This window comes from Parasteatoda tepidariorum, chromosome 6, assembly GCF_043381705.1.
Source record: "Parasteatoda tepidariorum isolate YZ-2023 chromosome 6, CAS_Ptep_4.0, whole genome shotgun sequence".
NCBI classification, from domain to species: Eukaryota; Metazoa; Arthropoda; class Arachnida; order Araneae; family Theridiidae; genus Parasteatoda; species Parasteatoda tepidariorum.
Window position 1 is genome coordinate 21,452,333 of NC_092209.1, and position 25,120 is coordinate 21,477,452.

Sequence of the window (25,120 nt, forward strand, 5' to 3'; positions counted from 1 at the left end):
TATTTAATTATTAAGAATTTATGTCTTATTTCTAGTTTATATAATACAAATTTGGTTTCAGCTGCCTTGTGCGCTTTTCCAATTTGAATTAATGAAGTAAAGTTTCAGTGTGTTTATTTACCTCTTAGTTATCAATATTGACTTAGTAATTTGTTTCGATTTTGTGATTGGATAAAAATCAGAAATTATTACTCTAATTACCTTATTTTATGGGACCATCAATTAAAGAAACACATACCAAAAGTACCTACTAAATACATAGTAAGCATATTCACTAGCAGGGATGCTAAACTTAAAATGTAAGAATGCTAGAAACGCAATTTCAATAATATATATTTTTTAATTTGTTTAATTATTCTACCGTAACTACCATCATGACTTACACTACAAATTATTCACTTTTAAACAGAAAACAAATAACCAGATCGAGTAGAGTCGACTGAAAAAAAATTGCTAAAACAAGTTGCTAAATAAAAAATTTTTTTAACACCACTTTTGGAACAGTGAAAATATTTTCTCCACTGAGTAAAGAAACTTACTCTTGACATTGCATTCACTCTGCGTGACTGCGTTTAAGTCACGCTAGTGAATCTTTAAGTATTAAAATAAAAAGTAAATATTATGCATTAAACAATTATAAATGTGCTTGATTATAAAATAACTTAAATATTTAAATTTTACTGGTGGATAAAATTTTTGAAATTTAATATAAATAAATATAGTATTCAGATTCGTTATCATCTCCGGTTTTTGTCTGGTGTTTCCCCCCCCCCCCAACTATTTAAATTGTAGAAAATTTAACACAAGGTTTACGGACTTTTCTTATATACCTATCTCTACGAACACGCGCCATTTTGACGCATGAACGAATACATGTATATACGAATAAATATTTAATAAATTCAATTTAGTAGATTTTTATCCACCAATATTTCGAAATAATTTGTAGGCTTATAAAATTCGCCACTTTATATTTGAAAAATATACTTAGTAGTTATTTACCGTTTTTTTTTAATTATTTTGGCGTGTCCGGAGCAGTGTAATTATATACTATATGAATAAAAAATTAAAATATGAGATATATATTTATGAAGTATTCTAGTATTTTATTTTTCAATACTCGAACTAAGCAACTGAAACCTTCAAAATCTGACACTCCGACATCAATTGACATTCTGCGTTTGTGCTTTCTATTATTGCTCATCGGCAACAGTTGTTTATCGCTTGTTTCATTTGAGATAACGGATCGAAGTATTTTCGGTACATTCCTATTTATTATTGATGCGATGTTTGCATGTTTACTCAAAATTTTGTCTAAATTACGATTGCGTCAAATTGACGCATATCCGCAGAGATAGGTATACCACAAAAAGAATTTCAACATTTCAACGCTTTTGAAGAAAGTAGACTTCAATATATATTTACCTCGATCAATGGATAAAAGTCAATACAAGAGATAAAATAAAAATTCAAACGGGTTTTGTAATTTTCCTTACAAAACTCGAAATGCGTCAAAATGACGCGTCCCGTAAACCTAGTGTTAAAGGATTAACNATTTCTTATATACCTATCTCTACGAGCACGCGTCAATTTGACGCACGAACGAATACTTCACTAGCAGAGATGCCAACTTGCTCCGGACAGCAAATATATATTTTAAAGTGATAGTTTATCAATTGTGATTCTTGGCTTAATAAATTCAATTTAGTAGATTTTTATCCACCACTATTTCTAAATAATTCGTAGGCTTATGTCATTCAGCACTTTATAGTACTTATGTCATGCAATGCCTTTTAAAAGGCAAGCAAAAATAATAAAAAATTTGTAAAACTTACTTTAGTTATTTACCGCTTTTTTAATTATTTTGGCGTGTCCGGAGCAGTTGGCATCTCTGCACTAGGTTTACGGACGTTTCTTATATACCTATCTCAACGAGCACGCGTCAATTTGACGCATGAACGAATACATATATATACCAATAAATATTTAATAAATTCAATTTATTAGATTTTTATCCACCACTTTATCGAAATAATTTGTAGGCTTTTAAAATTCGCCACCTAATATTGTCAAAATATACTTAATAGTTATTTGGCGTTTTTTAATTATTTTGGCATGTCCGGAGCAGTTGGCACCTCTGCACATAGAAAGCAGTGTAATTATATCCTATAAGAAAAAAAAATGAAAATATGAGATATATATTTATAAAATATTCTAGTATTTTATTTTTCAATACTCTAAGCAACTGAAACCTTCAAAATCTGACACTCTGACATCAATTGACATTCTGCGTTTGTTCTTTCTATTATTGCTTATTGGCAACAGTTGTTTATCGCTTGCTTCATTTGAGATAACGAATCGAAGTATTGTCGGTACATTCTTATTTATTATTGATGTTTGCTCGTAATTTTGTCTAAATTACAATCGTGTCAAATTGACACATATCCGTAGAGCAAAACATTTTAGAGGTATACCACATAAAGAATTTCAATATTTCAACGTTTTTGAAGAAAATAGACTTCAATAAATACTTACCTCAATCAATGGATAAAATTCATTACAAGAGATAAAATAAGAATTCAAACCTAAGCCTTTTTAATAAAGAAGTATTTGGAGTTGAATAATGATTAAAATTTTTTGAAGTTTATTTATAATGTTTTAATTCCATTTACGTTACACAGAAAATTTGCCGGTCAGCGAAGTGTTAACTTCGCATGAAAGTGTTTACTAATATGTTACAAATTACATGGAATTGAGTGATTAATACGAGGATTAACACAAGTGATTAAAAATGAAATAAGTGGTAGAAACTTAATTCATTTTTATTGATTTATAATTTTTTATTAATAAATTGTATATACCACTGTGACTTACATTTTAATTTATTCATATTTACACTTTCAATAGAGCACTGAAAATTATATACAGGGTTGCCGCAAGTGACTAAAATTGCCAAACGTGGTGACTAATACAATTCTAAATTTGATTAAAAAGGATTAACATACCCGCCAATTTTTAAGCATTTGGCGCAAAATTTTATTTCGGTATTTAAAGTGGTAGTAAAATGTATGCTTTCTATATATTCCTTTCATTTATAAACTTAATTTATAATCTTTTTGACCCACCACTATTTTTACAAAAATTAATCAAATCATATACGTACCTGCCAACTTTTAATCCCTTCCATTATTACTTTTCCCAGTGGTGTTAAAATGGAATTAAAACTTCAATTTTAAGCAAACAAATACGTTGTATTTGAGAAAACTTAAGTTGACAACCATGACAGTACCGCATATTAATATATGTGCTTAATTTTTGTAAAAATAGTGGTAATCAATATCATTTAAAAATTAAGATTATAAAAGAAAAAAATAGTATATAATTACTATCACTTTAAATATGAAAATAAAATCTTCCGGAAAATCCGGAAGAGTTGGCAGGTATGCATATATAATAATATGCAATACTGATTTGGTAGTCCGCATAAGCATATTCAAAATACAGTGTATGTTTCTGCTTAAAATTGCAATTTAAATTCCATTTTACTACCACAGGGGAAAATCATCCTCGAAGGGATTAATAACAGCTACGTTTTCTTGCATTTTTATTTTGGTTACAATTGAATGAAAATGCAATTTTTAATTTTGTTTTAAAAAACAGCAGTTAAAAATGTAAGTCATAGTGGTAGTTACGATTGATTAATTAAATAGATAATAAATAAACAAACGTGAATTAAATTGCTACCACTTTTTACATTTTAGTCACCTGTAGCATACCTGAATATATTATAAAAAGTTTCCATTTTAATATCTTTTAATAAAATTTTGAATTTTATTGGTCACCACTTTTTGCATTTTAAGTGACATGCGGCAATCTTTTGAAAAACAGAAATATTTTAATTTTCTATATTAGCCTCGTGTCCATAATAATCCACATAATCCCGATTTAATTTATACGCCTGTTTGCAAAGGTGCCAACTGCCCTACTTTCTGCAGCAATTTTAATAAATTGGTAGTAAATTAAATAGTAATACTTGTAGAGTACGGAAAACTACGCTTGCTCTTTAACACTAATAATACCATAACGGGTCAAATGACCCATTTTGAATTTTTGCAATGAAAATGCGCGTATCATCTTATTACTTCTGCAAATTTGACTTTATGACTTTTTATTACTAATTAATCTACAGTTCTTGTACTATTTTTATATTTTTTTTGTTTTGTTTATGTTGAGTATACCGTTGTCAACCACATCGGGTCATTTGACCCTGTGAACCTTTTTTGTTTTATAAGCTTATCGATACATATTGTCTATCGTATTGTCTATCGTATTGTAGCAGGCCTGAAAGCGGGACGGAAAAGAGAAAATACTGGTAGAAGAACTATTTCAATATTAGATAATATTTGGGAGGAGTTAATAATCTATTCTCAACAATAACAATTTACTGTAAGGAAATTTATCACGGCGAAGAAGCAATTCAATATAAAAATTGCATCCGTTAAAAACAATTGGTAGTTATGTTGGTTATTTTTATTTCCTTTCTGACATCCATATTTCATACATTTAAGTAGAAAACATAAATTTCGGATTATTTGACCCATGGTGGAATAGGTATCTATTAAGTGTTGGTATCATTAGTGTTAAAAGTGTCAAAACGAGAAAATTGCAACAAAGTTGCTACTGATATAATACTTTTAGTTTCTGGTATGCGGAGGTGGAAAAATAAGTAAAATAAAAAATACTAAACAAGAAATTATTTAGATTCCGTTACCACTAGAAAATATATTTTCGCAATGCGAAGCAAGTAGGGCTCCCTGCAAGTGCTCCGGATCTATTCCATCTGCTATTTGGTAAATGAAATTATTACATTACAGGTTGCGAACTCACAAAATTTGATATGATATTAAATACGCAGGGATGCCAACTGCGCCGCTATCTGCGCAAGTTTTAATAAATTTTAAATTATATAAATAGGTTTTATAAATTGGTAGCGAGTTGAACTTGTAAAAATTGCAGAAGAAGGACAAGTACGCCACTCTTTAAAAGATTGACCACGATTTTTGAGCAATAAAGTTGCATCTCATTAAATACTTCGAATTTGATAAGTAGTGGTGGAAAGATTTCTAAAAACTAAGTTAAAAATAAAGTAAATTTCGTTAACATTTGAACATACTTTTTCATAAAGTGGTGCAGGATGGCATCGCTGTATATTAAATGTTATTTTATTAAATTATTACAAAGCAGAATTAATATTTTTCGCTCATAGATCTTATTTTGAATCATAAGTGGAATTTTTGGATGTGGGGAGCAATTGCGCGAGCAAATAGAATTCTTTTTTGTGCAATCAGTTTAAGGTAATAATTTAACCTTTTGGAGATTGAAAAAAAAAATTACGAAAAAAATCAAAATTTATTACGTGACATTCACGGGAGTTCGTAAGCGACAACGAGCAAGTATTAGTGAAAATTTGTAGCGAAAAAGTGCACAAGTGTTTTTCAGTCCACTTTAAAATGTAGATAGGTAAAGCTGTTATAAGAAATATTAATGCCATAACGCTATCTTTATTTATTTCAACATTTATCACTTAAATCAAACGTTGAAATTTGAAGAACATAAAATTTGTTAATTTTGTGTCAGAGCATAATAAAGCTTCACCACAAAATGGCATTTCAAAGCAACTATTAGATAATTTTCACGTAGTGATGTGAAAAATATCTGTAAATTAAATTTACAAAATGAAGAACAATACATTAAAATCTAAATTTAGCTACGATTAGAAGAAATTTTTTCCAAAGCATAGAAACTTGGCACGTCTAATCTTAATGCTAAATTCAGTTTCAAATGAAAATTTTTACTGCACCACTTAAAAGTTAATAAATTACTTTTCATCAATTTAAATTTATAGGCAGATGTCAATCAATATTAAAATACTTTTTGCTATATAATTAAGCATCAACTTGTCTTTAATTGGACTGGCAGATGCAATTAATAAAACCAGTTTTGTGACAAAACTTCATCTGTAGGTCCTCGTGACAGTGAGGAATAATTTTTTTTGTTGCATTAGAATTTTGAAAGGAATATTTTGATATCATTAATTTCAGAATTTGTAATTCGATAGCAATAGTTTTGTCTCTCAGGACCTAATCTCGCCTGCGTATCACTTATTTCAAATCTATAATTATATAGTTTTATTTTTCAGAACAAAACTTCATTTACAAATCCTGATGACGCTGAGTAGCTTTATTTTTTGTTGCATTAGAATTTTGAACGGAACTTAGATATTTTGACGTCACTTACTTCAAATCAGTTATTGGATAGAAATAGTTTTGTTTTTCAGAAAAAAGTGACCACGAGATAACTGTTATAAACTTGCATTTGATTTGATACTTTAAATTTTTTTAAAACGTAGTGGATGATAAATTACTGAATTTGAAAAATACATAACTAAAAATAGCTTAAATTTCTTTACCACTAAAAAATTATGATTTACAAAGCGGAGCAAATTAGCATCTCTGAAATCGTCATCGCTGTAAACATTTAATATAAAATGCTATTTTTTCAAGTGATTACATAGCAGAATCATACGTCGAATTTTTGGATATGGAAAGCAAGTGCGCAAATAAATAGAATCCTATTTAGTAAAGTCAGTTTAAAAGAATAATTTAACCTTTAGGAGATTGAAAAATTGTTTTATGACAGGAAACAAAAAATGTTGCAAAACATTCATGGAAGTTGTAAAGTGGCAGTGAACAAGTGACTCTAATACATAAATTTAAAGTATCATCTGTTATAATTAATCAGCATATTGATGCAATCTCTTCGAACCATTAACCTCTTCAGAACCAAAATATCCACAACTTGGAAAAAATTAAAAATGTGGTGAAGAACTTTTCTCAAAACTGCTGAAAATTTCATTAACTCAATTAATTCTATAAGATAATTTTCGAATTTTTCAACTCACAATGAACGAAATGAAATTACTTTTTAAAGCAGATATGAATACTTTTAAGTATGCATATTTTTCAAAATGTAGCTACCTCTTTAACAAAATGATAATATCAGGTCAGAAGATGTTAAGGTTGCTTGTTGCTATATCTGGGTGTTTCCCGTTAACAGTAATATCAAACAAACATTTCTTTTAGCGGTTCTGTTAATGACAACTTCATTTTAAAAACTTATTCCTATTCCATATTTTTGGATTTTCTAGAGAAACTGGAACGAAAGTCCGCTTTATATCATGTGCCTATGCACGATCATCGCTTATACCTCACCCACATCGCTTATACCTCACAACTACATTCCAAAAGCACAAAATCTATATCTTCCAAAACAAATTATTACGTCATATGCTAAACGCATAGAGATACATGACTAACGAAAATATGCACAAAGACATAAAAGTAGACGAACTCAAGCATTGCATTGAAAAAGTGAACACATCATTTCACAGCAAAGTCATTCACTGCAACATTACTTATTTCACTATGATATTTCAGCAACAAAGTCGTGGCAAAAGTTTGAATAGCAATACTTAAGAACAGGGTCTAGACAAAAGAGGTTAGACTTTTCTTTATTAACTCTATGGAAACAATCTTTCGTTTAAGAGCAAAAGTTTTGGAACATTTTACATAACAAAACCAGTAATGCCAGCTTGCTCCGCTATATGTAAGAAACGAAACTGAAACGGTAACGAAATTGAAGTTATTTTTATTTTTGTGTATTATATATTAAGTAAATTTTTCACCACTACCTTACTACCTATCAAAAAATCAAGGCATCTTATGAAAGCAACTTTATTGCAAATGTCTCGAGGTGACACTTTTAAAATGTGGGTGTAATTATCCTCATTCTGCAAGTTTTACTCTTTAACTCAATACCAAGTTATTGAAACTTTTGCAAAAAGCTGAGGAGTTTGCATCTCTGCAAAACTGTTGGCCCGATTTAAAATATCGAGCTTCAAGCTTTTAAAAATAATTTCATATTTTCTCATACAAAATTTGGATCAACGAAGGAGGAGTGGAAGTTTAAAAACGTTTTGAAGCTTTAATACTAGCAATTTTGAAATTGTTTAGGAGCATTGCGATATTTATATTAGAATGCTTTTTTTTAATTATCTTGGTATTTAATAAGGAACAGAGAGTTTAACTTCTCCAACTCAGTCATTGCATTGAAAAAGTGAACACATCATTTCACAGCAAAGTCATTCACTGCAATATTACTTATTTCAATATGATATTTCAACAACATCTTATCTTATCGATGCAACATCCAAATATAATCCGGTTACTTCTGTTTGTCGGACACTGTCCTAAGTACCATACACAAGCACTAAAGACGTCAGCATAACACGAGCAATCCTGCTGTCAACAACCTCATTTTCAAACTATAAACATTATATAAGCCAATTTAGATATCAGTTGCATACCTGCCAACTTTTAATCCCTTCCATTATCATTTTTCCCAGTGGTATTAAAATGGAATTAAAACTTCAATTTTAAGCAAACAAATACGTTGTATATGAGCAAACTTAAGTTGACAACAATGATAGTAACACATATTAATATATGTGCTTAATTATTGTAAGAATAGTGGTGTTCAAAATCATTTAAAAATTAAGTTTATAAAAGAAAAAATAGTATATATTTACTACCACTTTAAATATGAAAACAAAATCTTCCGGAAAATTCGGAAGAGTTGCATTCGCTATCGTATAGACTAATATGCTTTTATATATCTGTTGTAATTATTTATACGTAGTGGTAGCCAAACTCATTATAATTATTATTATAATTCAAAAACTTTAGCGGAATAACATGAATTTCGCTACCACTTTAAATATGGAAATAAAATCTTCTGGGAAAACCGGAAGAGTTGGCAGCTATGCAGTTGAATAGTACCCCGATGTATTGTTTGGTACTGCGTACGGCAACGGATGTCAAGTAGTGGACAATAATTAGAATAGGAGAAATAGCATTTTAAAAATTAATTCAAAATGGAAACCATCGAATTCGGAATTAAGACGACGAAATTTTACGTTTATACAATCATTAGGTATGAGTGCTATGTTTTTTTTTTTTTTTTATGCTCATAGATATTTTTTCTGAATGCTTAACTTCTACATATATATTCTCAATGCTAGAGGAATTCTTTACAACACACGAGTAAAGTCAAAACACTTTTTTGACTGATTCTCGCGGAAACTGAATCAGGAAAAAAAATTTTTTTCTTTTTTGGTGGTTTCAAGGGGCATTTCACTTGCTCTGTTAGAATAGCAATTTCAAAAAATAATTATACTTCCTACAAAAGTAAAATATTTTCCTTTTTTTTAAAAAAATATTTGGTTCACTATGGACAGGGTACTTAACAGTTTAGCTATGTTCATGAGATTATAGATGTCGGATTTTTGTCAAATTTTGTTTAACTAACTTTACTGCAATACGTGGTGAAATCAGAGAATACTTGGTGCAAAAAGAGAAACATGGTGTGTCAACTTTCAACAGTTTTCTTGATTACAGTACAGGGCCATTTCCTCAAAATCAACTGCAATACAAAAGCAGAAAATATTATGTAATTAAAATATATATTTGGCACCATTCTTGATGAATCTACAAAGAAATTTTCTGGTTAAAATAGAGTTAAGAATCTTTTTTAAATAAGTGTTTTGCGGTCCACTCTAAAATGAAAGTAGGTAAATTTGTTATAAAAATTATTAATGCTGTTTTTTGTGGGTTTTAACATCAACCACTTAATTTAAAAGTTGAAATTTAAAGACTTACATAAAAAAAATTTAATCTTGTATCAGAGCGTAGTAAAGCTTCGCCACAAAACAATTGGAACAAAGAGGTATTTCAAAGGAACTATTGGATCATTTACACGTAGTGATGTGAAAAATAAATAAATTAGATTAGAAGAAATTGCTCCAACGATTAGTTACAAACGATTAGAAGAAATTGTTCCAAAAGAGTAGAAAGTTGACAGGTCTAATCCTATAGTGTTAAATTTTATCTCAAATTAAAATTTTTACATAACCACTTAAAAATTAATAAATTATTTGTTATAAAATTTAAATTTTTCCAACGTGTGCCGATTTCTTATATTTGGATCCAATCAAGCATCCTCTGGCGTGTAATTATGCTGGTGGATGCAATAAAGAGTACCTAACTTCATCTACTAGTCCTGATGGTAGAGAATTTTTAACTAATCTTAGATAATTTGATGTCATTTATTTCAAATCTGTAATTGAATAGAAATAATATTTTTTAAATAACAAAACTGCGTCTACAAGTATTGATGACATTGAGGTATAATTTTTTGTTTAGTTTTTTATGTATAAAAATACTGAACGGATCTTAGATATTTTAACGTAACTTATTTCAAATAAATACAATACCACTTAAAAGTTGATAGATTGTTTTTAATAAAGTTGAAATTTGTCACTTCTGAATATGGATGAGCATATGTCTTTTTCGTGTTTTGATCAGGCATCCGCTTGCATGTATTTATGCTTCTGGATGCGATTAAGTAGAAATACCTAACGTCCTCTACAAATCCTGATGGCACCAAGGAACATTTTACTTGTTGCATGAGAATTTTGAGCTGATCTTATATGTTTTGACGTCGCTTATTTCAAATCAGCAATTATTTTCTCTCTACAAGCTACAGTTTTATTCAATTCAGTTATATATATTACAAACCAAGATTTAAAATTCATTCAAGTACGGGCCTTTCTTCTCTGCTACGTAGGAAATGGTACGACATTTTCGATCCGTTTAGGTCCTATGTTTATTCTCCTATGTGCTATTTTTTAAAAGAGCAGACAAGTGTTGTTACATTTGAATAAAAATTTACAATCGTCAAAAATTGTACATTCAGACAACAAAAAAAAAACACAAAACTAAAAATATCATTTAAAGAAAATTTATATCCTTCCAAAGCTTTTCATAGAGGATTTTTTTCCTATAGGAAGTAAAATAAAAATTACGTGGTTGGTTGAAAAAATATCTCGTTTTGATTTCAATATTTGTCAAAAATTTAATCTAAATTCTGTTATAAAATAAATTAAAATTATTTCATCGAAATCGCAGTAAAAATCACTTTTTAAATAAAAAATATAGAACCGAAAATCAGTTAGACATTTCCGGTGCAATGTAGCCAGTCTGGCAGCACACTTATTTCAAAAATATTACCTCCCACTAATAATGTAAAACTATTTACTTCCAAGAGTCATCGTTTCTTCGCAATCACAGGGATGCCACAGGCGATGAAAAATGTAAAAAGTGGTAGAAATTCAATTAATTTTTACTCATTTATTTTCTATTTAATTATTATTCAGTTGCAACTACTGCTATGACTTACATTTAAAGAGTTGCTAAATTTAATTTCTTTTAATAAAATTTTGAATTGTGTAAGTCAGCATTTTTTTTTCCTTTTCAGTTGCCTGTGCGAATCTTCATCTACTATTCTTTCATGTCTGATAACTACTACACTTATAGCAAAATACTTTATAGCGTCTCAGACATTTCACAACCAATGTTCTCATAATTTTTGGTAATTTTACCAACATTTCAAAAACTTCACCACGATAGAGCTGCTACAAAGTGGAGTTGCATATGTGCTTTTAAATCATTTATATGTAGTGATGTAGAAAATGAGAAATGAATAAAAAAATAATACATTAAAAAATAAACTTAGCTACCACTGGAATGAATTTTTACAAAAAGCGTGGAAAGATGGTAACTCTGTTCTTTAAATAGAATTTAATTTAAAGATTTCTGTTGACTTAGATTTTTCCATCTAAGGACTCAGTTGATAATATATATCGCACTTTGCTGCGGAAAAGTTACGCAAAATCCTAATACAACTGAAATATAATAAACAAATGAACAAGTAAAATCTGGAGTAGACGGTAGCTATTATTTAACATGTTCACGCCGGATGTTGCGCCTGAAAGCGGGACGGAAGAGAGAAAATACTGGTAGAAGAACTATTTCAATATTCGGGAAGAGTTCATCTATTCCCAGCATTAATAATTTACTGTAGGGAAATTTATCACGGCGAAGAAGCAATTCAATATAAAAATTGCATCCGTTAAAAACAATTGGTAGTCATGGATTTTTTTATTCCCGGAAAAAAACTAAAAAATGAAATTTATTTGTTACCAATTTTTACCCCGGTGCGCCGCCCGATGAGACAATCTAGCGTGACCCACCGGTGGGTCACCCCGGCGTGAACGTGTTAGTGGAATGTGCGTTTCAACTGAAAGAATAAGCCGTAGAAATGCACATTCGAATAAATGATAGCTACCGTTTATTTATAATTTCACTTATTTACATTTATTTATAATTTAATAAATTAATGAATAAGTAAAATCTGGTATAGGTGGTAGCTGATATTAAATGCGCATTTAAACTGCTTATTTTTTTAGTTAATGAAGTTAAATATTAAAAACAATCATGCAAAAAATAAACATTAAAATAAAAAGTGGAATATTTTAATTTTATCTTCCTTTCATAAAATGAATTTTAATTCAGAAAGTTAACAATGACCTAATTCCACTGCAGATGAATTTTTATAGCATTAATAAAAGAAATTTTCATAACGTATGAGAAAACATAAATAACAACGCATTACTCTTTTTTTTTTAATTTTTAATGTTATTACTTCTTTTTTCAGGAGAAAAAGACTTAACCCAGATTTCACCAGTTTCATCCCCTGTTCTCAGTCAAGGATCCTTAACGCCTAAGCGAAACGTTCCAAATCCACCGCCACCACCTATGTTCCTTACAAATCACCAAGTCTCATATGCATCATCATCCCCACCTGTAGTTACAATCGCACCCAGCAGACCAGTGGCTACTCACACATCTGAAAGTCGAAAGGTGTGGTTTCATTCCTCTGACAGAATTTATAATTCTTGTACTCTCTCTCTCTCTCTCTCTCTATATATATATATATATAGGTGCTTTGTATATTCTATGACTAATTTTCTACACATCACTTATTAATTCAAAATGGAAACCATCGNTGATGTTTTATTTAATTTAATTTTATAATAGTCGTTTAACAGCAGACCCAATTTCAAGTTTATGACTACCAATGTTCAACTCTGTATAATTTTGAACCTAATCCTTATAATTTTGAAATTCCTAGTAATTTTGAAATTTCTTGTAATTTTGAACCTAATCCTGAAGACAAGGGAACTCCTGGATCAAGTATTGGGAGAAATTTGCCTTCGAGGAGGACTTCTGGTTTGAACTAACCCTCCTTTTCATCACATGGAGAATAACCAAGAAAACCCTGACGGCAAAGAGACTCCCACCCATGATCTGTCCACCACTGAGGATCGTTTTATGTCAGCACTGCGGTCGGTGCAAGCCGGGGGCGGAATTCGTATCTACCAGCCATTGCTGGGAATCGAACCCAGCTTGCGTCATCGAAAAGCTAACGCTCTATTCCCTGAGCCACCACGACTTTTAAACTAATGTTTATGAAAATTGCAACGAAATGAAGAAATTGACAGGAATTAATAAAATTTATTCCATATATTACTGATAATAATACAAAAAAATATGCGCAATCGTTCGGTTATTCTAATCATTTGCATGTCTTAAACTCACTTTACATTTTATGTAAGTTTGGTTTAATTTGCATAATTCTATCATTGGGTTGCAATTTTCACAAGCATTGTTGTATAATTATAACAGGAATATTAGTAAAAAAATATTCACGTTTCTTCTCTTGAAATATTACAGAAAAAAAAAACACAATCAGCGTTTTTCAGGAACTACAAAGATTGCAGTATAGTAATGCATATTTTTAAAACATGTATATATGACATGATTTATTTTATGGTAGAGAATTCGAAACCAAAGTAAGGAAAAAGGGTCATTTTACCGCTAATCTCCATGTAAGTGGTTGAAGAAATAAACAGTTCCAGCAAAGAGACTGGCTTATGAGGCATTTTTCCTCTTAAATTATAAAAAATAAATAATTATGCAAAAAATTAATATAAAAAAATTCTTAATAATTAATTTTGCTTTTTTTGAAATTTTTTGAATCGTTTTCAACTTTTGTTCAACTAATTTTTTTTTTTTAAGTTTCCAGCACAGCTTTTTATCCTCAGATAACCTTCAATAAAAAAACTGGCTCACTATTTTGTCCAAAAGCGGGCGAGGGGAAAATTTAAACAGCTATCAAATCTTCCAAACTTTCTCGTGAATTCTACCCCTTTCCCTGATTTTAGGCAAAATTGGTGCTAAACACTTTTATCACTTGAAGGTGTATGGAAGTGGAAAAATGACCTATAAGTTTAAATACTTTGAAAATAAGAAATAGTAATTTAAGAAAGAAATTGTTTTTCGCTATTCAAATTTAAGGATACTATAATCCCACCTAAGTTTCAATATTTACTACAACTTTTCACCTCTCTAACTCCGCAGAAGAAATTTAATCTTTAAAACAATCATTTACCACCTCGGAGAAATCCTAAGCATTTCGCAGGAAATTCAGGATTTCGCAGGATATGCAATCGTACGAGTGCTTCTTAACATTATATAGGTGTGTCCCCAGTAAAGGAAGAGGGGTCATTGGGGAACCGGGGGAGATATTCAGATACATGAGAATATTTTACATAAGAATCATCAGGAATAAAAAAAAATCGCAACGTAAGCGATTTATAAGCTTTTCTCTTTTCTAATATTAGTTTATTTGATAATAAAGCAGTTTTTTTTATCGTGGTTTTATCGTTTCCCTGTTTTTATTTCGGGAGTAAAAAAAAGTTTTTCTTTGAGATCTATTTTTATCATTTCTGTAAGTGATTATTTTGTAAAATGGTGAAAATAACTTATTTCTAATTTAATTCGAATCCTAAAAAAAAATTTTTTTTAAAGTTTTCTAAAGTTTCATTTTTTCCAAAAAAACGGAATTGGTAACAACTCATAACCCTTTCTTTATTATTTTTGCTTCAGTAAAATTTTGTTACTTAACTCTTTTTCATTGTGAAATCCTAAATTATTCGCACAGTTTATAAGCGTTTCATTTCTTTTATCAAAACTACCATGAAAAACTGCATAGTTTTTAATTTTAGTACCATTTATATTTTATTTCATAACCGTCGTTGAACAGTCGACCCATTTCTAGGTTTACAACTATTAAAGTTCAACACCGTAGCCTTGAAATTATGAACCCAATCAAGAAGGCAAGGGAGATCCTAGATCTACTATTAGAAGAAATGTGCCTTCGTGGAGCACTTTTGATGGAACTAACAAAAAATTGCGTTACATATAGTGGAAATCCACGAAAATATCCCGCGGTTAGCCTATGATCCGTTTACCACTGAGAATATTTTAAGTCAGCACTGTAGTCGGTGCGAACCGGGGGCAGAATTCATATTGACCAGCCATCGCTGGGATTCGTACCTCGCTCGATCTCATTGGAAAGCAAGGGCTCTATCCACTGAGCCACCTCTACTCTAGTACCATTTATAGTTTTCAAAATAAATAAGTAAAAGATTTTCTGAACTTCAAATGTGCCAGAAAATTTTAACAAAAGATTGCTTACGTTAAATTAGTGCCAGTTGTTGACATTAAAACAGCTCTGGATGTTTGAAAGTACTGAATGATATGAGAAAGAATTTAAAGAAAAATTAGAAATGTGCAATTTGCTGTATTCTACTAGCTTAAGCATTTCCTTTTGCAAAATTTCAATATTATTTTATAAACTTCAACAGAAGATGGCATTTTTGATTTAAAAAAAAAACTATTTTGTAATGTTTTCTACTTCATATCAAACCTTTCTTTCTGAAATATTTTCACTAGTATCAATTAATGTCATCATCAGATTGCTGCTTCAAATGACAGTTTGCATTTTGTAGACATTGCTTTAGAGATTTTCTCACTTAATTAGTGCCATCTGTAGACGATCGTTGTGACTACTTTTAAATTTGGTGCGAACAAAGTTTCTAAGCACAGCACAGAAAATTGTGCATTTTATCTCCGCTTGTTTTCAACAAATTGATTTTTTTTTTCAAATTTTGAAACATTTGGTATATTTTTATTCTTCTATTGTGTATATTTTTCATAAAAATAAAGAACGTAACAAAATATTGATCACTACGCAAAGGTTAATTCCTCCATTCACTTTGTTCTTGGTATATAATATTGTAACTAACAATATGTGATCCTTCGTAATTTTTTAGCAGGTCAATTCAAGCGGCTTAAGTAATGGACACGTACAAGATTCGATGGGGGTGAAACTAGATTCCTCAAAAAGTGGCCCTAGAAACGCTCATTCTGATAAATGGGAAGACGCAGCAAACAAAGGTTTATCATCTACCTCATCCCAAGTCAGGTATGAATTAAACTATTTTAAAGTACTTTTTCATTAAGAGATAACTATTTGAATAACGGATTGTTCCGTTAGTAAATCTACGTAAAAAAGCTGTTCCAAAGTAACAGATTAACCCACAAAAAACGTCAGTTCTTTCATTACTTGATATCACAATCCTATATTAATGTTTTCTTTAATTTTATTTTATAACCGTCGTTGAACTGCCCAATTTTGTGTTTATGACTACCAATGTTCAACTCCGTAGTTTTGTAATTGTGAACCCAATCCAGTAATCTAGGGAACTTCTGAATTAGTGCGTCCAGATGTATTGACTTGGTATGGGAACTTGAAGGACTTTGCGGCCCCGACAGATTTAATGTGTAGTCGTAATTTAATACCACGGGCATTTTTTGGCCGGTTGGATACGAACTCCCTCTCTCACGAACATGAGTCCAACGCTCTATCAACCAGAATATCCTACACTGATGTTTTATTTCATTTAATTTAATTTTATAATAGTCGTTGAACAGCAGACCCAATTTCAAGTTTATGACTACCAATGTTCAACTCTGTATAATTTTGAACCTAATCCTTATAATTTTGAAATTCCTAGTAATTTTGAAATTTCTTGTAATTTTGAACCTAATCCTGAAGACAAGGGAACTCCAGGATCAAGTATTGGGAGAAATTTGCCTTCGAGGAGGACTCCTGGTTTGAACTAACCCTCCTTTTCATCACATGGAGAATAACCAAGAAAACCCTGACGGCAAAGAGACTCCCACCCATGATCTGTCCACCACTGAGGATAGTTTTATATCAGCACTGCGGTCGGTGCAAGCCGGGGGCGGAATTCGTATCTACCAGCCATTGCTGGGAATCGAACCCAGCTTACGTCATTGAAAAGCTAACGCTCTATTCCCTGAGCCACCACGACTTTTAAACAAATGTTTATGAAAATTGCAACGAAATGAAGAAATTGACAGGAATTAATAAAATTTATTCCATATATTACTGATAATAATACAAAAAAATATGCGCAATCGTTCGGTTATTCTAATCATTTGCATGTCTTAAACTCACTTTACATTTTATGTAAGCTTGGTTTAATTTGCATAATTCTATCATTGGGTTACAATTTTCACAAGCATTGTTGTATAATTATAACAGGAATATTAGTAAAAAAATATTCACGTTTCTTCTCTTGAAATATTACAGAAAAAAAAATCACAATCAGCGTTTTTCAGGAACTACAAAGATTGCAGTATAGTAATGCATATTTTTAAAACCTACTTAAAAACAAAATCATTTATATTGATTAGGAGCCACAGTAAGAGTTTCTTAAACTTAAAGGTTTCTTATGTCAATTTTGACGAGGATTCTAACACTATGAGTGGTCATTATGGAACAATCAATATGAGCTGCCTTGTCTTTTACCATAAATTACCTAATTTTCTGTGAGTGGATTTTAATAAATATTCTAACAGTTTATAAGAATGGCAATTACGGTGCAATCCGTATGGGCAGCTTTATTTTTGAGCGAAAATTGCTTGAAAAGAAGATGAAGTACTGTTTTTAACCATGTAAAGTAAAACTTTGTCTACTTTTTTTAAAAAAAAAACTTTATAATAAAATTCGTTTTATTTTAGACCACATGCGACAATCGCTCCTCTGCCTCGACCAGACGACTCTTTGACGTCCTCTAGGGGATTTCAACCATATCGAGGAACAGAAGAATCACGCAATACACTCCCACACCACATGTCTCTCTTTGATCCACACCCAGCTGTATCTTATCCCTACACTCCAGCATTTCTACCTCCGCCACATCTCTCTCATCCGGCATACAGGTAGGATCTATCTCCAATTATTTCATAAGGAATAATTAAATTTTTTTTATCCAAAAGTATTCACGTCTTTAGAAAATGTCATTATTTTCAAGTATTGCATCTTGAAAATAATATTTCCTGGCATTACTCTTATAAATAAAACGATCTGATGAGCCAGATTTTATTACTAGTTTAAAATTTTTTCCGATAAGAGTGAATTTTTGCTGGAATTTCCATTACAAAAAAAATATTATTCAAAATTAATGCATAAACGAAGAAAACTTCATGGTTGTATGGTTGAGGAGCAATAGTGCGATGATTGGTTGATTAGCACCTCATTTGTCCACCGATCTGAATTGTTGTAGTGTGGTGTGTGTATGGTCCAGTATTGATTTCGGCATAATTATGGATAAATTCCTAGCTGTTGTCATAAACTTATTAGTGCATAGCTCTAATACGACATTAAAAACCAAACAAATTGAAACTTTATCTACACGCATTTAAAATCAGAAAAAAAAGCCTAAAAGTTTGGTAATCCCTGCCGCCTTAAGCCATCCCGGTTTTTTAACACAGAATATCGTAGACTAGTTCTTCCTGTTGCTTAAGCTGCTAAATTTTAAAGAAACTTTAAAAAAAAAGATTATGGAAATACTAAGTATAAAAAAGAAAGAAAGAATTGAAAATACTGTATCTGAAAAGAATGTTTCATTCTTAGCAAAAAATGTTCTCAAAACTCTCTATTCATGGATGCAATACTAGACAAAAAATAATATTCTTAGAAACATTACATTATATCTAGATTAGCGATTCCCCCAGGTTATTAGGCGGTAGCTTAAAGTTCCGTGGAATTATTACAGGGGTTCCGAAAGATTACAGGGTTCCGAAAATTATATTTGTATCCAATCAATAATTGGTAATTTATTTAATATTTCTGTTGTTTATATGATAAATTGTAGTATGGGAATAAAAAACCAGCAAAAATTTTTGAAAAATTTTTTTTCAGCAATAAATAATTTAATTATGAAAATTATAATCGCATATAAAAAATTAAATAATTATTTCTCAGCTGGATTTTCAATTCAAAACAAAATAATTAAATTCAAGAAGAAAAATTCTAAATCATGAAATTCAAGAAGAAAAATTCTAAATAATTAATTTCAAGGAGAATAATTATTCTCTACGCTTAAAACAGATCTTGCTTTGAAAATCATGATTCAACTTATTTTATTCATTTTCAGCAAACGCATACGCCAAGGATAAATTCATAAAATTAATTATTTCATTCTTTAATTTTAATATTTTTACAACAATAAGTAGTCTTTTTCTTTGCTATGTTCACAGCCGGTAATGAATATCAAATAATGTGGATATACATTATATAATATATATAATGTATATCCACATTATTTGAATTAGTTTATCTATGTTTGACGACATAAAAATTCAATTGGAATTTAATGGTATTTTTAGGTTTGATGACCCATTGTATCTGGAAAGGTACAGCTTGCTCCGACCTCCCGTGATGCCCTACCCACAACCAGGTATGATGGCTCCCCCAACAGCGTTCTACCCTAACAACCGATATGCAGCAGATCTCATTGCTCAATCATTATCTCTAGGCTCAGCTAATAACAGTATTCTCAATCATGAGAGGTAATTTAAGTTGCTATTATTAATATAATTAAATTAATTTAATTAAATGAAATTAAATTAAATATGATTAAATTAAATATAATTAATATAATTAAAGTATGTCAAAAGATGTAAGGATCCCAATAAAGTCAGTATTCATCCTCTTCATTGTCGAAAGGCTACTGCTGTAGTAAGGGAAACAGTTTGTATATATGTATAGTAAAGTGGCTAGCTCAGCAATAGGAAACCACTTACAGCGCAATCTCTTAATAAGCTGGAGCTGTATCATTTCTATCTCAAAAATGGTAGAAAAAAAAGTAAATTAAACCATACGTGCATTTTTTTTTTTTGTTTTATGCATCCCAAAGATGACAAAATTATGAATGAAATTTGAAAAAAATATATATAGTTACTGCACGACCATATAACATCGTAATATTCAACATCGAAAATCAAGTTATTTTCTGATAATTATTTTCTCTTTCTTTCTAAGATCATTTCATCACATCAGCGCGTAAAAAAACCCAAGCAATTCAAATAAATATCGTATTTTTTAATGTAAATTTAGCAAATATTGTAACGTTCTAAAAAATGCGTATTTTAAGTATTTTTCTCTTAGCATTAATCTGCGCCTGGTGTCTTTTGCGTTAAATGAATAAGTTTATACATATTGTTTAGTATTGTATTTCATTTTTCCCCTACGTTTTACTGTGTTAGAAAAAGAAACGTAAATTCTCAGTTTCCATCATAGCCACTATACTATACTTAGACACCATTTTCATAACAATAATAATTAAGATTAATAAAAGCCATTTGATAATTAAGATGCTAAATGCAGACTTTAGAATGCCCCCTATAAATTTACCCTTGCGTCATACTTAGAAGATTATTGCTTAGTGCTATTTACTTAAGTAAGAATACCATCTTATATTAAATAAATAACCTTGATTATTCATAATAGCACTTATTTTTAATTGTGTAGGGAATTTATGCACAATTTTCATAAGCATATATCCGTCTACTATCAGAAAAATAACATTATATATTGATTATTGGTCACATTTAATAACCAATATTGGTAATACATTGGTTAACCTTTTCGATACGAGACTTAGTATATTTTATTTTCGTACACCGGTCATGAAGAGGTTCAATATAATGGTTAAACATTTACTATAATTAAAAATAATGCATATGAATACTTCCTGAATGTGCAGAATTTTTAGTATACGTGAATAACTGCTATTAAACATGCATTATTAAATTATGTATTTAGAATTAAAGTTTATAATAATAGTCTGAATCGTATCATCTGTTTTAAAGATATAAACTTTTATACAGTGTAAAAAAAATATTTCGCAAGCTAATTAGTAGTATCAAGGTAAATTGTGGAATAAAAGAAAAGCTCATTAAATCGTAACAAATTTTTTCGTTTCATCCCATGCATAATCTTAACGGGATCAAAAAAAAAAAAAAAAACTAAACGAACTTGACTAGTTAAAAAAATTTAAATCATTACGAAATTTCTTTTAGGTTAAAACAAGAAGAAGAAAGGCGAATGAGGGAAAAAGAAATAGAGTTAGATCAGTCACGAAATAAAGAACAGGAACGACAAAGAGAAAAAGAACAGAAAGATAAAGAGACAAGAGAAAGAGAGCACAAGGAGAGAGAACATAGAGAAAAAGAAAAGCGAGAAAGAGAGAAACCTTACAGAGATAAAGAGGAACATTCTGATCATAAAAAAGGATTACATAACTCCCATTACGGTTCCTCATCTTCGAAAAGAACTGAATCACCAAGTGAGAGATTAGTTGAATTTACGAACTACTAGTTCTTTTTTTTTTAAACTAAGATTATGAAAAGCGAATGACAAAAAATACATTATGCTAATAGATTTTTTTAGAAATATTTTAGATGTTTAATTTATGATAAAGATTTTTTGTCGACAATTTCATTCAGAGATTTTTTTTTCATTTCAGACTTTAGGTTTGTGAGAAGAAAAAAAAAGCTATATTTCGTTTTAAAAATCAAATACATTTGCAACATTAATTGAATATTAAAAAATATTTTTCCCAACAATGAAAAAAGGAGAATCTGCACGAATTGGTTGGATAGCGTTACGCAATTAAACTATAATGTTACGCAGCAATTTTATAAATCTCTTTTTTTAGATTTTTTTATAACCTTCAAATGAAATATTTTTTTTTAAATTTTCTAAGTGAAATTAAAGTTATGCTTATGTAAAAGTTAGGTTATGTAAGTGAATTAAAGTTAGGTTTTTATGGAAGAAAATGCTTAAGTCGAATTTTAGATAGGCCTAGTTCTCTCTTCCTTTAAAGCATGAAACTTTATTTCAAATTATTATTGAATTTAAAGCATAATTTATTAGCTACGAAATATTCTATAATAAGCTTGATTTCACTGAAATGCAGTGTCACGTGGGGTAATCAAAGTGATGAACATTTTAGCAAACATTGCATAGAAATGATGGGGAATTTTAATTGTGAAAGCTCTAAAATAACGACATGCTAGATGTAGCAAAAACATTTTTAGATAATAGGAGATTTAGTGTTTAACTGTTTACCTGCGGGGCTTATTTTGTAGCTAAGAGGAAAGTGCATTAAGAAAAAAATGGTAGCAGATTTGCATGTAAATTAAATGGAAATTTTCTACTATTAGTTACTGATTTGATTAAAAATCATAACAACTACATGATTTTAGAACCAAATATAGACTTTCATATTATTAATATATTTTAGCACATATTAATATTCAGTTTTTTTCTAATATAAATTCTTAGAAAGAAAGAATTAGCTACCAGTCCTTAACATTTTGAAAAAGAAACATGTGTTCCAAAAATGCAACACAGACGCTTAAAGACCTGAATAATCTGCTACTAAATTTACTTAATTTTTAGCAACTTAAATACAAATATATTTAATTTATATTTAAGTTGTACCATCTGGAAAAAATCAATAAATCCAACAAGTACTAGAAATGGTTTCATATATATTTATATAAAATATTAAACATGCTGATTTTAAATGTCTTTAACTGAACCCCCCCCCCCTCTCGTTTCCTTCATTTTCCTCTGCTCTCGATTTGAATGTCCTCACAATTTGTGAACGGCCCCTTAGACAACTTTTCGAGTATATTCGGAGGTAATGAAAAACGCATTCCTATTAAACCCCTTTTAAAAAATCATAAAATGCATTTATTTCACGATTTTTTTTCGTTAACGATTCATTATCTATATTAATTTTATTTTCTTTGATTTTAATCTCCGAAATATCTTAATTCAGGTGTAAGAAATCCACCCGCAATTCACTCGACTTCAAATCATACAACTCCATCTGCAACAATAGTAAATTCGACTCCCCTCAACCTCGTCGTTCAACCTGGTACAGAACCTCCAAAAAAGGAGGCAGAGTTATGGATGCCATGGCAGCAACCTGCGAATCAGTATCCCAAAGAAATGAATCAAGATGGCGGACATATTCTGAAACAGCCAGCTCTACGACCACCTGTAAGTGTTCAAATGTACCAACATAGATATACAAAATTTTTGCTGTTACTGATTCACTTTCAGAAACAAGTATCAGAAGTTTCTTATTATTTTGGTAAATCAGGATAGAGCTTAGAAGTGAAGAATAGAGTTATGTGAAAAATGAAATTAAAATTGAAATGAAAGGATATTTCATTATTTGTCAGCTGATGAGGAAAGTGATTTATCAGTAACAACTAATGAAATTTAAAAGATAGCTTTAAATTTTATTTGTTTTAAGAGCAGCATATGATGAAAAGGGAAACTTAGTATATTTATTTGCTTTAGCATATATACTTGCTTTTTAGCAAGCAAGCTATCTGAGAGATTATCAGCATGATTTGTCCTTATTACATAACTTCTTAACATAAATTGGAAAGTTTTACTCACTTTTAAAATAGTTCTTCATCGTTTTCATACTTTTTTTACAATTATATACATATATATATTCTAATTTATGTTATTTTAGTAAAATTTTCTAATTTATGTTAAAAAGTTATGTAATAAGGACAAATCATGCTTATAATCTCTCAGAGGATAGAGCTCTTACTTGCTAAAAAGACGACCCAGGTTCGATCCCAGGAATGGCTGGTCATTTCGTATACTGCTCTTGGCTGACACTGACCACAATGCTCATGAAAAATCTTTTTAGTGGTATATGGATCTTGATTATATATCGTCCATTGTATATTGGGCTAACTATTTTATCAGTTTTCTTCTCTATGGAAGTTTCTCCTCAAAAAGCCCAGAATCATGGACTGCCCTTGTTTTTAGGATTAGTTTCTAATTTCAAGGCTGAGGATTCGATGTTGCAAAAGGGTAGTTGATCAACATCGTAGTTAAAATGCAATTGATAATAATATGTTTTGTCTTATTTTACTGTTAACAATTCCACAAACTCTATCTGAATATTCTATTCATAGCTTCGTTGTGGTACACCTAACTATTTTGTTCTTAAGCTCAAATTATTTAATAAGTAGTTCTCTTATTGTTTAAGTAATTATTCTGTTTATACTTCGGTTGTAGTTTACCTGACTGTTCTCAAGTTTTAACAAGTTTTAGAAGTTCCTTAGCTGTATACCTTAATGTTTTGTACTAAAGTTTTAAATATTCTAATAGGAATTCTGTAGTTATCTAATTAAGTACTTTTTTCAAAATTTTTATTCGAAGTTTTGTTCTGGTTTACCTTACTACAAAGTTTTAAAGTTGTAACTATTCTGTAGTTTTGTTTTTATTATCACATAATTCTGTTCCTAAACTCTAATTATTCTGTTACAAATTTAGAAACTAAACTTCTTAAATATTTGCTATGAATGATGAAATTTTTCTTTCAAGTGTTTTGTTATTTGACACGAAATATACCGATACATTTTGTTAGTAGCTTTGTTTCTGCTTATTTAACTACGGTATTCTTAAGATTTAACTACTGTATTAACAGTTTTGCTGATGATTATCTAACTACTTTGTTCTGAAGTTCTAATATTTTGTTTGAATCTCTATTAGTAGTTCCGGTTTGTTTAATATAACTATTAGTGTTATTGTTATTTATAGTACGATTCCCCTATATTGTAGTATTGTATTGTAGTAGTATTGTTATTTATCTAACTATACTGTTTTATGGTTCTAACTATTTCGTTAGAAATTTAAAAACTAAACTTTTTAGAGTTGCAAATAATGAAATTTTTTTTCAAATGTTTTATTATAGACATATATTTTGCAAGTAGTTCCGTTGTTGTTTATTTAATTATTTTGTTCTTAAGGTTTAATTATTGTTTTAACTGTTCTGTTAATG

The 25,120-nt window shown here is 29.9% G+C and overlaps 1 protein-coding gene across 2 annotated transcripts in view; it reads left to right on the forward strand.

Annotated features, from left to right (window-relative positions):
• Positions 1–25,120, forward strand: part of LOC107454609 (genetic suppressor element 1) — a 125,519-nt gene that overhangs the window by 83,842 nt on the left and 16,557 nt on the right. Inside the window, exons 3-8 of one of the 2 annotated variants that reach the window (XM_043049975.2) lie at positions 12,673–12,878; positions 16,196–16,347; positions 17,973–18,173; positions 19,623–19,805; positions 21,318–21,583; positions 23,087–23,310. In XM_043049975.2, coding sequence (XP_042905909.1) covers positions 12,673–12,878; positions 16,196–16,347; positions 17,973–18,173; positions 19,623–19,805; positions 21,318–21,583; positions 23,087–23,310 — 1,232 coding nt within the window. The remainder of the gene's footprint in view (positions 1–12,672; positions 12,879–16,195; positions 16,348–17,972; positions 18,174–19,622; positions 19,806–21,317; positions 21,584–23,086; positions 23,311–25,120) is intronic. The other variant, XM_043049976.2, reaches the window with a different exon arrangement.